The sequence below is a fragment of the Anastrepha obliqua genome, chromosome 1 (genome assembly GCF_027943255.1).
Source record: "Anastrepha obliqua isolate idAnaObli1 chromosome 1, idAnaObli1_1.0, whole genome shotgun sequence".
Taxonomy (NCBI): domain Eukaryota; kingdom Metazoa; phylum Arthropoda; class Insecta; order Diptera; family Tephritidae; genus Anastrepha; species Anastrepha obliqua.
This window is the reverse complement of record NC_072892.1, coordinates 129,582,108-129,599,739: the sequence shown is the minus strand read 5'-3', so window position 1 is coordinate 129,599,739 and position 17,632 is coordinate 129,582,108. Positions and strand designations below refer to the sequence as shown.

Here is a 17,632-nt window from a genome sequence, read left to right as displayed (position 1 = left end):
TTCTTAGTTCGTTGACACTTAGGTTTGACTGAAATAAAAAAATTATGGCATGTTAAGTGCACGTGTAACTGTAATGATTGTTTACCTGTGGAAATGCAGTTTCAGTTAAATTAAGTAATTGTTCAAATTCGGAATGTTGTTGTGCAACTATCTGCTGTCTTAAAACACTGAGAGGCACATTATCCTCGATACACTCATCATTGTCTATCGGATGTTTATAGTCAAGTAATGGACACCAGCATTTTTAATAACGTCGGCATCGACTTTTTGCCATGCTTGGCTCAAAAGGCAAATGGCATCTTTCAAAGTAATTTTTTTTAAAAAGTCGGCTATTTCGACTTTACGTATTTGTTCTATAGTGCAACCTGGTTAACCTTATTAAATTCTGGTTCATCGGCTGGAGAAGGGGTGTTACATTTGGTGGCATATATAAAACGAAAATTGAACCACATTCTGTTTTTAATAACTCTTGTTTTGGATGGCACGGTACATTATCTAAGATCAAAACAGCTTTGACTGGTAGACCCTCATGTATTAGGAATGTGGTAACCTAAAAAACAAAAAAAAATTTATTTAGTTCAATTTATTATTTACATATGTTATGATTTATTAATTTAATTTGCCTCTGGTACAAAGGAATTGTGGTACCATTCTTCGAAAATGTCCGCAGTCATCCATGCTCTTTTTGAGCACCTGTAGTTCAACGGAAGCTGAAAATTTCTGAATGATCGTGGTTTTTTGGCTTGACATATTACTAAAGGCTTTAATTTGTGTTTGCCAATTGCATTAGTGCACACTAAAACTGTGACTCGCGCCTTTTCACTTTTTCTTCCGCACGCATTTTTTTCATTTGAGCTAACGTATGTTTTGTCTGCCAGTAATTTCCAAAAATAATCCAGTTTCGTCAGCATTGTAAACCTAGTTTTCATCCAACTGTAAATCAATTTTTAGTCGCCAAAATTTTGCCTTGAATGCTGGCACTGTTTCTTGATCAGAAGACAGTATTTCACCGTAAATTTTCAACAATCTAATTCCAAATCTAGCCTTGAATCCATTTAGCCAGCCTGAACTTGCGTTAAAGCCACTTCCATTTCCAAAAATTTTTGCATGCACTTCTTTAGCTTTTTCTTTAATAAGGTTTCCAGATATTGGAATATATCGACTTCTTTGAGTGATGAACCATTTATATAGCTTAGTTTCTATATTAGCAAACTCACCCTTCTTCAGATACTTCCGTTTAATGCTGCACGCTGTAGATGCTTTTACAATCTTTCTTTTGCCATTTTTTATACGTGATATGGTCGATTTGGTAACACCATATTGATAAGCTAATGATTTTAATGTAAAGCCTTTATCGAGCTTTTGTATAATTCCAGATTTTGTTTTGAGGGGTAAAAATCTACACAATATACATATATGTATGTATGTATATACCAATCATATACGCATTCTAACATAACTGTAAAATAACTGAAATTGCATAAAAATGTTGAGGTTCCTTCTACTCGGTACTTATTAGATTGAAGGTTCCCTCTACAGAGTACTCAATGAAAGAATTTTTGTGGTCCCCTCAACCGAGTAGTTCCCTCAATCAATGGCTCCCTCAACCGCGAGTCTACTGTATAGTATATAAGTATACATACCGTCTTTTTCCGAAAATAAGGCATCCCCCGAAAATAATGTATCAAAAAGAATTCGTTAAAAAATACTGTTGATTCATTAAGTATAAGTAATTACATTTTTAGTTTTCCTAATACTCGTATTGCAGAGAAACGTTTGAAACAAAATATTCCGAGAAATGAATTGTTTACCTCTACAGTTCGTTTCAAATTAATTCTTGGAACTTATCTTAAAACTACAGCATAAGGCAGCAGTCTATGTACATATATTGAGCGTCTGTGCAGGGGTACAATGTTCATTCATTTCAGTCTTGTAAGTCTTATTATTTCCTCATAGGTAATTTTATTTAAAAATAAAGTGAATAATCCCCCCTTAAAATGAGTAAAAATCGAAAGAGCTATCCCGTCGAGTACAAAAAGGGAATCATGGAAGACTCCAGGGGTGTACAGACTACGATTACCTGTGTCAAGTGGAGGCATCGTCACACTGATTGGACAATTTCCTTAAACGATATGAACTGTCTCTAAGGAGATCAACAAGCTGGAAGACAATGAAATCGTTAAGCGTGCACTTCCGTTTAAGCTCTTTGTTGATGGCATCGATTTTTCGAAATACCAACTCTCCAACATGATTGCTATGGGTGAGGCCGCGGTATTCCTAGGCCATGGAGCTCAAACTACAGTTCACTACAAGGCTTCTTCATCAGTTTACGTTCCTTCTACCGGTTACGATAGTGCACGTGTTACCTGTGTTACCTGTATTTTGGCGTTTCGTCTAGATAACAAGAAAGTATAGCCATTTTTAATCACTAAAGGTACAAAAAAAAAACAGATTCAATGTGTTTCAGGAATTTATGTCATTGAAAGGGAAAAAGCCTGGTGCACCTAAGCAGTTATATGAAAGTGGCTTGATTTTATGCTGCCACCACTGTAGAGGGGTCAGAATAGAGGTTTACTAGTTTGGGATTCAGCCAGTACTCACCGCGCTAATGACATGAAAAACTTTCTTGCTGTGAGGAAGATTGATCAAATAATGATTCCGGCAGGAATGACTGGTTACCTCCAGACACTTGACATTGCAATAAACAAGCCATTCAAGGATCATTTGCGAATGGAAATCATTGAGTATATTGTAAATAGAATGGTGAGAAATCATTGAGGTAATTTTGTAAAACCAGGCTTACAAGAAGTTGTGAATTGGGTAAAAAAATTTAGGGGACAAAATAACTGATAATGATGTTTTCAATGCACTATGAAGGGACTACTTAGACAAGAAGTATTCATTTAATGATTCATTTAACCACAGCTATATCGCACATGAGATTCGGACCAATGCTTCAACAGGAAATGAATTTGGAAGAAAATAAGAATATAATTCAGAATTTAATGACGATGTTCCAGAAGAAGATGGCATGACTGTAATTGAATAAATTTAAATTTCTTTATTCTGTGTAAAATAAATATTAAATAAAAATATATATATATGTACTTCTATTTTTGCCCTCCCCCGAAAATAAACCCTAGCGCGTATTTGGACCAAAAAAGAAAGTAAGACAGTGTCTTATTTTCGGGAAAAGACGGTGGTGTCTACAAAAAAAAATTACTCGACATCGTCCATGATTCAATTCAACTAAATTCAAAGTTTGTTCACATGTGCCATTCAATTTTTGACACTCCTTTACAAAAGGTTATATTCAAGGAAGTGAAGAAAGTGGAAAAAATTAAATCCTTTTTGGTAAAAATCGTAGCAAAAAAGTATTTTTTACTTAAATGGAAACGAACTGCGAGCGGTTTAAAAGCAAATTTTTAATTAATATTTGAATGTAAATAATAGTAGATTAGATTATATTAGATTTGTGGGTGATGGACCAAGTCCAGGTACTCAGTCAGTAGACCATTGTACTACACCTGGATAGATTTCAGTAGAAAGAATAGAGATAGGAAAGATAAAAAGTGGGAAGTAAGACGGATAATTTAGTTTGAGGTCACTCTTCCACAAATCTCTTAGATTCATTGATGAATCTTAAGAGATCTGGAAGAGGAAGAGTATGAACTTTATCCATACTTATATTACTTATATACTTATATATATACCGTATATTGCAGCCCAATATCCTGAGCCTGATTCTCGAAAACACCGGACAGCTACAGAGAAAATGCTCTGCAGTGGTGTCATCCTCAAGGCATATCGATTGGGCTGTCTACGACCCCCATTGTAGCCAAATGCTGACCACAGACGGTGTGCCCTGTGATTACACCCATCAGTACTCTCAGGTCCTTTCTGCTGAGTTTTAGGAGAAAGGTCGCTGTTTTCCTGTTTAGTTCTTTCACAAAGCACTTGGCTACTCTGCACGAGTTCAACTCAGACCAACGTCCTCTATGGGTAGACCTCATGAAGTCGTCAATCCATAGTTGAATCGATGAGGAATTGACACCTAGAAAGGGTTCAGGGCCTAGTGGCATACTTGCAGAGCCTTCATTTGCTAATTTATCAGCTAACTCGTCCCCTGTAATACCACAACGTCCAGGCATCCAAATAAGACTAACTTTGTTGAGTTTTGCAACACTGTTCAGTTTTGTCTTGCATTCATCGACTAACTTCGAAGAGCTGCGTGGGTTAGCAAGGGCTTTCAGAACAGTTTGGCTGTCACTACAAATTCCAATGCTGTTGCCTCGACCCCTTTTTCTCAATTAGCCAATACGCCACATTCAAGATGGCATAGACTTCCGTAAGGAGTCCCATCTGGCCATCTGTCCTGTAGCATAGGAGTACTTAGTGTTTTAGTCTAAGTGGAACATAAGCATGCGCAAGACATGCCGTAAAGATTATTTTCAAAGCCTTCATTAGTTGTTCTCCGCCCCGCTTGAGCATGATTGGGTAAATGCCATCGGGTCCTGGGGACTTAAAGTTTTCGAATGACGATAAGGCGAACCTTATCGTTTCCTCGTTTACTATCCTGGATGAAATATATCAATCACGTTTGCTGGTAATTATACTGACATGATCAGATTGAGCGATAGAGCTTTGACCAACAACATTCCTGGAGCCAGGGAAATGTGTTGAAAAGAGAACATCGTATACTTCTGATTTTGAATCCGTATAAGTACCATCTGGTTTGAGCAGTGAATCTAGCCTAGCCGTCCGGTCTCTTTGGAGGGCTTTGCATAACCTCGCTGAACTCTTCCGTTCCTCCAGTTCACTGCAGAAGGTTCAATAAGAGTCCAATTTAGATGATCTAATTTTCCTCTTATATTCCTTCCTCAGCTTTCGCTGCCTACCTTCCAACTGAGTTTTATGAGCTCTGTTAAGAAGTTTCCTGGAAGTTTTCCGAAGTTTCGAGAGTTCGGCGTTCCACCAAGGGACTATCTTACCCTCTCTTACCCTACGTTCCGTGCACACCTTATTATAACATTCGATCAAATTTCGTGGCTGTATGTGGCAATGAGTTTGTGGCTTCTTCAATCGCAGTTATTGTTTGGAGTTTGGGAACATCACGGATTTCCTCTTTAGCGAGATTCTCATATCGTGTCCAATCCGCTTTTCGAGGGTTCCGGCCTGCAGGAGTCGAGATTGTCTCGGCCGTAAGCCTGAACTCTATATAACGATGGTCCGACAGGGAATTTTTATCGAATACTTTCCAACCAGTGATATGATCTGATATTTTATCGTTAGATAATGTCATATCAATCACTTCCTGTCTTCTGCTGGTCACAAAAGTCGGGTTGGTGCCAACGTTCTGGATAACCAAGCGAGATGACAGAATGAAGTCTATGAGTTTATACCCCCTGAAGTTACATTTTGTGCTACCCCAGAGTGTGTTCTGTGAATTTGCGTCACATCCCACAATTAGGTGGGAAGTCATGCTTCATTATTACCTTTTAAAGAAAAGTGCAGCTGAAACGTGTCGTATATTAAACAATATTTACGGTAATCATGCTCCATCAAATACAACTTGTAAAAAGTGGTTTCGACACTTCCAAAGTGGCAATTTCGACCTGAGTGATAGAAAATCGCGAAGTGACACCGAAAAAATTCGAAGATGCTCCACTACAACAATTACTGAATAAAGACGTATGTCGAACCCTTGATGATATGTCGAAAGAGTTGGATGTTGAGAGATCATCCGTCGGTAAACGTTTCCACGCGATGGGAATGGTCCAGAAAGCACGTAACTGGGTGCCACATCAATTGAAGGAGAGGGATATCGAGGGACGTTTGGTGACGTGTGAGCTGCTTCTTGAACGGCAGAAAAGAAAATGTTTTCTACATCGCATAGTCACCGGCGATGAAAAATGGATCTAAACGTCGAATTTGTTGGAGGCTGCTATGTGAATCAGTTCCATTGACAACGAAAAAAATATTCATGCTTGAAAGGTTATGTTGTGCATCTGGTGGGGTTAGAAGGGTGTCATCTATTATGAACTCTTTAAACCATCTGAAACCATCACTGGCGATCGTAACCGACTGCAACTAATGCATTTGAATCGAGCTCTCAAAGAAAAACGGCCGGAATGAGACGGTAGACGGTAGTCATGACAAACTGATTTTGCTGTATGACAACGCAAGGCCAAATGCTGCTAAATCGGTCTAGAAATATTTAGAGCGACTGAATTGGGAAATCTTGCCACACCCGCCGTATTCCCCAGACATTGCACCTTCGGATTACCATATGTTCCGATCAATGCAGTCATCCTTTATTGGATAGCGGTTCACTTCTTACGAGAGTCAAGTCAAAAGAACTCGAATTTTTCGTCAGAGAATGCTGCCTGAAAGATGAAGTAAAGTTGTAGCTTCAAATGGCACATATCAGGTCAGCCCATAAGTTAATGCGTATTTTACCCATAATTTTACTTTTGTACGATTTTTGCTTACAAAAAAGTATGCGCGGAATATAACGAAACTATCTATATTTTCTTTGATATATTGTGCATTCAACAAGTGATTTTAGTCGCGGATAGAAGCACGTGTTGTTAAAAAATAATATGGAATCCTCGAACGCGTATAAGAGGCATATTTTGTATTTTTTTATAAAAGTGGTAAAAATGCAACAATTGCTGCTGCACAAATAAACACTGTTCACGGAGAGGATACCGTGAGTGTAAGGACTGCGCAAAAGTGGTTTTCAAAATTCCGAAGTAGTAACAGCGACGTGGAGAATGTCCCGCGAGCTGGTCGTCATGAAGTCTTTAGCTCCGACGCCTTGCTCGAACTCGTGGAAGCCGAGCCAAATTTGATAGTCGATATGATAGCTCAGAGGTTAAATTCATCGCATGGAACAGTTCACAAGCACCCGATTCAGTTGGGAAAAGTTTTAAAGTTGGGAAAATGGGTTCCGCATTGACTTTCCGTCGCCAACCATCAGCAGAGAGTGAATGTGTGTTCTCAGCTGCGTCACTGGTGATGAAAAATGGGTCCTTTACAATAATCCTGTGCGAAAACGCCAATGGTTAGGTAAAGATGAAACACCACAACCGACCCCTAGAGATGGCCTTCACAACCAAGAAGATTCTCCTGTCTATTTGGTGGGATATGAACGGTATTGTTTATTATGAACTTCTGGCACCAAACCAGACGAAAACTGCTGATTACACAGGTCAACAACGTTTTGTTCTAGGAAAGTGTAGGGTCATTTTCGAAGTAGTTTTTTGCGTAGAATCCGAATCCGGAGTTTAAATTGCACTATCACGTCAGGATTTTGAGATATCCTAACCTAAAAGTGCAAAAACGTTGTTTTTGCCCATTTTTGAGGTTATGTAGCTACGCAGATTTTACTCTTCATAATAAAGTAAACATAGTATTTTAAAGTATAAGTCTTCCTCTTTTAAATGCCGTTGAGTTTGCTTAAATATCTTTATTTTTCACTGAGATATCGCATTTTGAAGTTTCCGCAAAAAATTACTTCGGAAATGACACTACACTTTTATAGAACATTCCGAACCCATTTTTTTGCAGACCTGTGTTATTATTCCCATCAGCTATCAAGCACTTAAAAAAATCGACCGTCTTTAATGAATAGACGCAAAGTTTTGTTTCACCACGACAACGCAAGACCTCATACCGCAAGCCAAACATTAGGCAAGCTGACGAGCCCGGATGGGAGCTAATGCCGCATCCACCATACTCTCCGGATATTGCACCTTGTGATTCTCACCTTTTCCGTGGACTTCAATCCCATATGAGTAACAAGAACTACTCCTCAAAAGAAGCTATAAAAAGAGATATCGAAGCGTATTTTGGCTCCAAGGAAAACAATTTTTTGAGCAGGGAATTAAAAATTTGTCTCAACGTTGGGATGACATTGTAAATAATGAAGGAAAATATATTATTGATTAATAAATACTTTAAACATAATTTTTATTAATTTTAAAACCACCTTTAAAAAACGCACGAACTTATGGACTGACCTGATACTTCACATAATTTCGTGTATTATTTAAGTGTTTAAATAATTCGTAACTTTTGCTAAGAAAGCACGGAAACTTATTTCATACCCAATATATTTTTTCGATATTCAAGTCAGCCATGAAAAATTTACTGCTCCTAGTAGCTACAATAAAAATACTTTTTTGTGTTTGTAAAACGATTATATCAACTGAAAACTTGTTTCATAATATATTTTTTACGGTCCAACATTTTCGTTTACATATACATATATTTATTTATTTATTCATAGGTATATACAACAATTACAAACGTACACTTACATACATTCATCTAGATCAAACAGGATTTTTTAATACACATAGTCAACGTTTTTATAAAATATTGTATATATAAAAAAACTCATATTCTAAGTAAGCAATATGTAGTTTGGCTTATAACAAATGGAAAATATTGTTATATCAATAGTAAACGCACAAAAATCTGCGTTGAAAAATTACACTAGAGAATTACAATAAAACATGATCTTTTTTATCTGTTAGTTTCATAATAATTATTGTCCCGGAAGACCAAACACTACCTAAATTGACGCATATTATACAATTATACCGTTTTATATACATTTACGCGTACAATTGTGTGCGTAACAATGCTTTATACTGCTTATACTTGTTTTTGTTTGTGTATACATATATTCAAAATCCTTTATTACTGAAAACTAGGTGTTCGATTTTACATACATACATAATTTCAACTTTCTCGCTGCGGCTTCGAAATTGGTGTTGGCAATTCAGGTCGCAAATTCTGTATTTAGTTCAGGTATGGGGTTGCAAGATGTGTAGAAACTTACTTTATTTGTCATACGAAACAGAGCGTGAGTCTTGCGAAACAGTTCTGGAGTCCTCCGGCGATTCACGTTGGCGTCGCTTCACCGCCCACTCAACAATACAAAAGCAGGCGGTACCTATTGTGCCGAATACGACCAAAATGCCTAATTGGGCACGTAAGCCAAGGTGTGATGAGTAAAAGAAGCTTATGGCAGCAGCGATGGACTAGAAGAAGAAGAATACAAAGTAGTTGTTATTAAAAGCCTTGAAAATGGCAGAAAATTTATAATTCTAACCTGCGTAAATTTGAAGAGCGCAAAAGCGCCAACTGAATTCTTAACATACACGCCACCCAACATCGAATAGATTTGTGTGTTCATGCAGGCATCGCCCAGCCCCAACATAAAAGCACACAGCAGAGCGATCCATGCACGCGGTGGGTCCATATATGATATGTCCTCGGTATCTTTGAATGGCGCATTATTGGGCAAGTTGAGGAATATCAAGAAGAATGCAATCATGTGTATGACATAGCCGGCAATAACGATGGGATCACGTCCGAAACGCGTTGTCTTCTTTCCCAAAATGCCAAACAAACCACCACCAAACACCTCACCAGCGCCTATGCAAATACCAGCCAAGCCGACAATTTCTTTCGGTGTATTGTGTATCTTTTTCGTGAAGCCAATTGAAGGACCGTAGACGCCGCTGAAGAAGGACAATTCCATGCCTTTTAAATACCAACAGATTTTTATTAAAAAATGTATCATTTAGCAATGGCATATTAATAGTTTACCTGTGTAAAGGAAGGCCACACTGAGCAACAGCATATCGCGTGTGATGAAGAGATTGCCAGCCGATTTCAGCGCATATACAGCGCTGCCCCAACCGGTACGATGTTGCTGCTGCTGTCGCTGCATTTCAGATGTGCCCACCGAGTTGTCAGCCATGGGGCGCAATGCTGCTAGGAACACTATACCCAATACTGCTACGGCGGTTAGCACACCGATCACCATGCTGCGTGTGCCTGCGTCAATATGCTCCTTGTCTTGGAATTGGAAGTAAACAAAAATGTTGCCGAAGAACATGCTGCATTGCAACAGCGCCCAGAAGACGCCCGAGTTGCGCGATATGGTGGAGAGATCACTGCAGCGTGCCAAGAAGTTACCCTGACCCGTCCAGGTTATGGCTGCACCAGCGCCCAAAATACCACTCGACAGGTAGAGCAACCAGTTGGAGGGGAACAGAAAGGTGATCATGAAGAGGCTGCGAGAAATACATGTGAAAATAAAAATCGGTTGTGCATTTGTATTTGTGTAAGCTTACGTATAAGTTAAGGAGCCCACCAACATGGCGACACGTGGCCCTGTAAATGATATGAAGGACGGCGCCAACCAATTGCATAGCGAAAATGTCGTGTAAATAATTGCCAAACTGGTGTAACCATCGCCGGTGAAGTTGTTATCTTCCTTCGCGATGCTGTCCAGTATGGTTTTCTAGAAGGAAATTGAAAATATTTTAATAAACGTAATCATTTTTGAGGGGCTTTGTATTTGTAAAAGTTAAAATAAAATGAATAGTATGGCGCATACTTGATAGGATTAGGTAGAGATTCTACTTTTGTTTGTGATGTAACTATTTCCTACAAATAGAAGTAGTTTTATACCATCCCTTAACAGTTACATATACTCGTACACAAACGGCCATTAAAATAGGACGAAAAACACACATTTTTAAATTAAGGGGTAACACCACTCTACACGCGTAAAATAAACACGATTTTTAAAGAATTTTTTTGTATAGAAAGAAAGGGAAAACAATCACTCTGATTTGGGAAGTTATTACTTATATACTAAAATACAAAACTACAAAGTTTGATCGAAAAATTTTACAAAATGGCGGCATTGGAGACATTTTTGTAATGTGGTTTCTCTTGAAGGAGTTCCGCGGCACGCAGCACAGAGGGTGCAAATTTTAATCTGGAGCAAGGAAATTTTTTTTTCTTAATCTAGATAAGAATAGCTAGAGAAACACGTAGGGGATTTAAAAAATATTTATTTTTGTGGAATTAGCAAGCATTTGAAGGAAAAAACTCTATTTTGGACTAAAAAAACGGCACTTAAATAATTATAACAATCGTTTAAATTAATCTATCGAAAATCCCCTACGCTCTTCTCTTAAGAAGGTTATTATACAGACGTAGTGAAAAACCTGATTAAAAATATTTAAAATTGTTTGAGTTATGCTGCGTGCCAATTTCAGAAAACGTGTTTTGAGAAAAACGCGTTTAAAGTTTGCAAATTTGGAGAAATCGTTAGGTAGCAGTCACTAACGCTTGGTTAAAAGCTTAAAATATTTATGAAATAAACTTCGGTAACGTATAAATCTTTTTGCTCTGTATTTTAAAAGGTTCAAAGATTTGTTAAGCTTATAAAGCAAAAATTTATTTTTTGAAATTTCTACAGTGGTGTTACCCCTTAATCATAACAGATATTCAATTTTATGTGGTTTTTATTTCACAGTATCATATAAAAACTATAAATAATAATTCAATGACGAATCCACTGAGGTGAAAATGTGCATCATCACTGAAGAGGATTTTCTTCGAAATTTGGTCATTCACTGTTGGCATTTCCTGCCACCATTCTGACCATTGACGACGTTTAAAATATTTAAGAGGGTTGAGTTCTTCAGTCAATTGCACCCTGTAAGCGTGTAAATGTAAGTCCTTATGCATAATGTTCATCAACGACGAGCGTGAGAGGTGCAATTGTTGGGCACGACGACGAGTTGAGACAGCAATTTTTTCTGCAGTACGAGCTGTGCGAGCATGCACTGGTGTTTTCACATCTCCTACAGACCCGGTTTGCTCAAACTTTTGCACTATTTTTGAGATTGTAAGCACATTTGGACGATTAAATTGACCGAAAAAATCACGACGTGCGCGATATGCATTTTGATTTGAACGCCCATTTTCATAATAAGCCTGAATAACTTTAAAGCGTTGCTCTATTACGTATCTTTCCATGGCTTTTTCGAAATTTTCCGACTGTGGGACCGAAAACTTCCTCCTTGCCCACCTTGGCGTTGAAGTCGCCAAGCACGATTTTTATGTCGTGGCGGGGGCAGCGCTCATAGGAACGTTCCAGGCGCTCATAGAAGGAATCTTTGCTCGCATCGTCCTTCTCTTGCATCGGCGCGTGAGTGCATATGAGCGAGATGTTAAAAAATCGCGCTTTGATGCGGATTATGACGAAACGCTCGTCCACCGGAGTGTACGATAGCGACAAAATTTTTTTCCCACCACAAATCGAACACCGAATTTGCGCTCCTTTACATGGCTGCTGTAGTAGACGTAGCAAGGTCTTCAGTTTTTCTTGCCTTGCCCCGTCCATCGCATCTCTTGAATTGCAGTGATGTCAGCCTTTACTCTCACGAGGACATCAACCAGCCGAGCAGAGGCACTTTTCTCATTAAGGGACCGGACATTCCAGGTGCATGCCCTCAAATCGTAGTCCTCAGTTCAGAGGGGTTGTCATCAGTACAGGCAGTTCTCATCCGAGGCTTTTTATATCTTTTTATTGTAGGGGATTTTAAGTGGGCGGTCCCAAACCCAGCGCACAAGCGTTGGCTCACTCCCGAACGGGTGTTCGGAAGCTACCCAGAGGATCTGTGGGCTAATCCCGGACGTTGTGAGCTGCTTGAACCATATGCAGAAAAATCGTCTCGGCCACTCCCAAGTGAATGGCGATCAGTAACTCTCCCAACTTGCGTGGACTTCTGCATATGGAACCAACCTCCCATGGAACCATCTGAACTATTCTACCAGTTATTTTTGTTCTTTTCATTGCATTTCCTTCTTTTTGACTATTACATTTATTTTATTGATGAAATTATATTTTTTTGTTTGCAAAAATGCAAAATTTACTTTCATCAAAAAGAAAAGGAGCTTTTTCCAAAATTTTTTGGAGATTTGAGTAGGTTCATTCGCGGAAGCAATGGGTTTTTGTCTGTTATTATTCGGGAAATAAATGGCTACTTCCTCGCAATTCTTGGATGATAGCCGACTTTTCTTTTAACTCTTCTTCTGGCAGTTGAAGCACTAACATATTTTTGAATCTTCTTCCTTATTTCATCTTTCACTTTTGAAGCAGTTATCTATGAACCTTTCTTCACAAGCTCTCCAATACCACGCTTTTCCCTTTCTGTTACTTTATATGGACACTCTACTCTTGGCCTTAAAGTTATAATTCTGGTATTTTCCTAGTTTTGAACTACTGTCCGAACTGATATTCATGCCAAGTTGTTGTTGTTATTCCCATTTGTCGACAGTTTGGAGCTCTTCCACAACTTTGTTTTGATTTTCAATTTCGTCAATTTCGTTTCTTCTTGCTTCCGTTGTAAGGCTCCGCACAGAATTCTATTGAAAACCGATAAACTAAAAGCTTACTAAATAAAAGTAACAATTTTCTTTACCAAAAACTCATCCTAACAACACAAAAGTACTACTAAGTATTACCGAAAATATTATAAGTACTGTTAGAATCGATGGGAGCGCATTGCAGAGATAATTTTTTATCGCAGGAATGACTGCTACAGTAGTAAAAAACGAATATGAATTTGTTAAAATTTTATTGACAAATAGTATTTTTATTTATTTATTAAAATTTAGTCAAAAAACACAAAGGTTCTTACTGACTTATTGACTTAGTGCTAGGTGGAGCGTACAATTATAACACCTAGTGCAGGTCTCTATTACTTTTGCAATTCCTTCAATTAAAATTGCTATAGTTTTTGTTGTTTATTAATAACCTCAAAAACTGTTATCTGTAATAAATTGTGGGACCTTGTAGAACAAAATCTGTGAGAAACTCAAAAAAAATACGTTTTGAAATTGGTTTTTTCGTTAAAGCAACAAAAATTATAATAAAAACTTAAGCGATAATTTAATTTCACACAGTTCGGAAAAATTAAAAAAATTGCGTCCGTTAAAAAAAAAACAAATCTGTCAATAAATTGCAATTTGCAAATGATCCACACTGAGCACTCAATCAAATTATTGCGGATGCACCTTGACCAATTTTAAAGCATAATTTCAGGCGGCGCCATTTATTGGCTACATATATGTATGATAATGCGTGCGATCTTAATTTAGCTATAAAAAAAACTTATAAAGTCGGAAGTAAGTTAAGTGACATGATCAGCATATAAATATCGGCAACACGTTTTTTGTTGCCGTCAATGATAAAAGTGATTGACCGTTCCAATGCAAAACCATAATGAGCAACAATAATCTGTCTATGTGTAAACGACAATGCACGGAAGGAAAATTAAAATAACAAAATTAAAAAAAAAAAAATAAATTAATTAAAGCACTCACACATAAACATATTTACCCATAAATTTCCTTCTTTGTTCCAATAAATCTATGAGTGGATATGTACATATATTAAGGCGGTTTAACTACGGGTTGACTAAAAATCACGAATAACTGATGATGGGATCGAGTTAGACACATACACATGTAAGAAAGACACATACAATGATGAGAAAAACCAATTTAGTCATATCTGCTCGTCCGTCCGTAAAACAGATAATTCGAGCAAAAATGGCGAAGTCTCAACGAAAGTTGTAGTTGTTAATCCCGTTGCTCGCTCTTAGTCGAGTGTCGAAATTGGATTATAACCTCGGCTACTTTCAATATAACGGTAATTTTGAACAGAAATTGTGACTCCCGTTCGCTCGTCTATCTGTGAAATGAAAGTTACCCTCGCGAACCAATAAAGATATATTATTTCGATCATACTCGTATACAAAAACATATTTTGTAATGAAAAATGGCAATATCAAAAATAAACTTTTCTCGCATAAAACATTTAATACAATATAAATATACAGTGACTCATAGCTTATTTGATGCAGCCAAAAAAAATATTAAAATATCAAATATATTTTATGGTATTTCCATTAGAGAAAAAAAATAATATTTTTTTATTGCTAAATGACATGTTTTATTTAATAACAAAGTTAAACCATTTTTTTTTTAATATCATACTTGGCAATTTCCGTTTATGCTATGATATATATTTTTTTATAATTTAACTAAAAAAAGGACTATTTTGCTACCATTTTAAGCAAAAAGTTATATAATATTTCCATTTTCTTCATCCTCTTTAAATGCGACCTTTTGTAAGGGAGCGTCAGAATTCTAATGTCATAAGTGCGCAAACCTTTAATAATTGAATCATGCATGATTCTGCACCGAAAATGAGATGCATTCTGATTCCTTGAAATATTAAAACAAAGAGGGCACACGTTTTCTACAGGCACATACCGATTCGTTCACCATTTTCGGTATTTATGTATGCATATTGAGTAAAGATACCACATCGAGAATTACAGAATGCGCACTCCCTTTTTATTGTAATTATATTTTTATTTTTTGAATATTTATTTGAAAAGACACACCATGCATTCCAGACATGGTTTTTTGCCTCTCGCATAAGCCAATACTGCTCATCGAAATTCAGAAGTTGTGTGGCTATAATACGTAGAATTTATTTTGACACTTTGTGGATCATAAAGTTGAATTTGAACTCGTAGAAGCGGTCAAGTGTCTTTTTTTTAAATTAGGCGCAAAACAAGTACGAGTATTTTATTGGAAAATGTATGTGGCTGTGTATGATATGCATTGAACTGTTAAGATGAAATTGTGTGCATTTATGTATGTATGTGTGTATGCATGTATGTATGCGTGTGTACATTCATTCGATATTATTTATACAAGTGTGTTTCTGTGACAATGGAAACCGAATTAAAAATATAACAAGCTGAGATAAACTTGTTATTATGTAGAAGAGAAGGGAATGCGCATATGGAGCACCGCCAACAAGGGGAGAATCCGGTCTGTTCATTCAGAGGTATGTATATTAAATTAAATTAATTAAACATCATGAAGCAAGGCAAATGTAAAGGAAATGTAAGCGGAGGGAGGTGAATCCCGCGATCCCGAAATTATTTGTTGTGAACTAAATAAATAGTGTTTAAAATCTATTACGCGGCTATACCTATAAAGTGGCTACTGAAAATGTAAATTGGTTTACGGGTTGGTTGCAAAGTATTGAAAGCGACACCCATTAACCAGGGCTGCAAAATAACGTTAATTTTAACAATACAACATTATTTTTGCTGAAATAATTCTGGAGTTTGTGACGCACGCCAAAAGTAGAAGGAGGAGCTCGGCCAGACAGCCAAAAAGGGTGTATGTGCCAATTACACAAGGTGAAGTCCGAAATAAACAAGACTGAACTAAAATAGTAACGACAGAAGCTTTGTTATGATAACTTTGAGTTTATTTATTCAAAATAGTCCTCTCTGGCGTCGATACACTGTTTTACGCGATCTAAAAGGAATCCGGACCGGAATCTGGAATGTTCTTCAGGATGTCGATACAAGCCTTTTGGATGGCCTCTACGAACGCAAAAGGTTTACTTTCATGGTCAAATGCAATTTTCCGAATAGGTAGAAGTCTCAGGGAGCCGTTAAAATGCGATTTCTAGTCAAATAATCAGTCACAAGAGTGGATCGATGAGAAGGTCCATTATCACGCAATAAGTGCCAACTTCCTCCTCCGCGCGGTATTCAGGGCGAATTCGACGAATGCGATGCAACAAACGCTTCAAAATACCAAGATAGAAAATTGCATTGACGATTTGGCCCGTTGGCACGAACTCCTTGTGCACAACTCCCTTGGAATCGAAAAAACGAATGAGCATCGACTTGATTTTTGAATTCTCCAAACGCGATTCTTTGGGTGGTGGCTCATCTGGAGCCTTCCATTCGGCACTTTGACGCTTACCTTCAGGTTCATGTTAGAAACACCGTTGTAAAGGCAGTTCTCGTCTTTTCTTGCCTCTTTAATGAGGTCTTTCGAATGTTGAAATCTGAGCAATTTCTGGTCCTCAGTTAATTTGTGCGGAATGAAATCTGTCTAAGCTTTTCGTAAGCCCAAATGATCAATTAAAATGCGATTAATCGATGTTTTGGAGATATTCAACCTCGATTCCATGAATGATTTCTGTTCATTTTTGATAAATTTACGAACAATTTCGATGGAGTTTTCGGTGATTACTGATTTAGGGCGACCACAACCATCTCTGAAACGTGTAAACCACTCATGAATTCTGACACAAGATAGACAATCTTCGTCATAAACTTTTTTCATCAATTCAAATGTTTCGGTAAACGTTTTACCGATTTTAAAACAATATTTGATATTAGCTCTTTGTTCGAATCTCATTTTTGTACCGATGACACAAACATATGGACACTTTAGACGCAATAACTTCGCTTCCACTGAACCGAATGCCACGAAGCTTTCACTGCAAGTCAGCTAGGGATATAACTTCCAACGCACTAACTCATTAAAAAGATGGCGCCATCAAAAACATTTTTTTGACGCCAGGCTTGTTTATTTTGGACTTCTTCTTGTATAGGTATATATGTATATTTATATGGATATATTTTGTTTAAGATACGAAAAAAATATGTGTTGATATTTTGTTTCGTGTTCGGTTAGGTTAGGTTATAGGGGTGGCCGAAGCCACGCAGAGACCATTTTGGTCCATAGCGATACCAGATTAGCGATACTTCTTTTTGGTTTTAGCGAAAATATGCATCAAATTGCGCGCACTGTTCGATAATTTTAGGAGTCGCTGAAACTCGAGGTCAGGGATAGATTTTAGTCTTTCAAAACTAAGATCACGCATATAGCATAGTCCAGTTTTCGAGTGAGCCCGCAGTAG

General features: G+C 37.4%; 1 protein-coding gene across 1 annotated transcript in view; it reads right to left on the bottom strand.

Moving 5' to 3' along the window:
• Nucleotides 1-8,670: 8,670 nt before the first annotated feature.
• The window catches only part of LOC129236093 (UNC93-like protein MFSD11), a 59,375-nt gene continuing 50,413 nt past the window's right edge, over nt 8,671-17,632 (bottom strand). Inside the window, exons 2-5 of the mRNA XM_054870297.1 lie at nt 10,155-10,324; nt 9,625-10,094; nt 9,125-9,558; nt 8,671-9,053 (exon numbers count right to left, since the gene is read on the bottom strand). Of these exons, the coding sequence (XP_054726272.1) occupies nt 8,853-9,053; nt 9,125-9,558; nt 9,625-10,094; nt 10,155-10,324 (1,275 nt within the window). The 3' untranslated portion in view covers nt 8,671-8,852. The remainder of the gene's footprint in view (nt 9,054-9,124; nt 9,559-9,624; nt 10,095-10,154; nt 10,325-17,632) is intronic.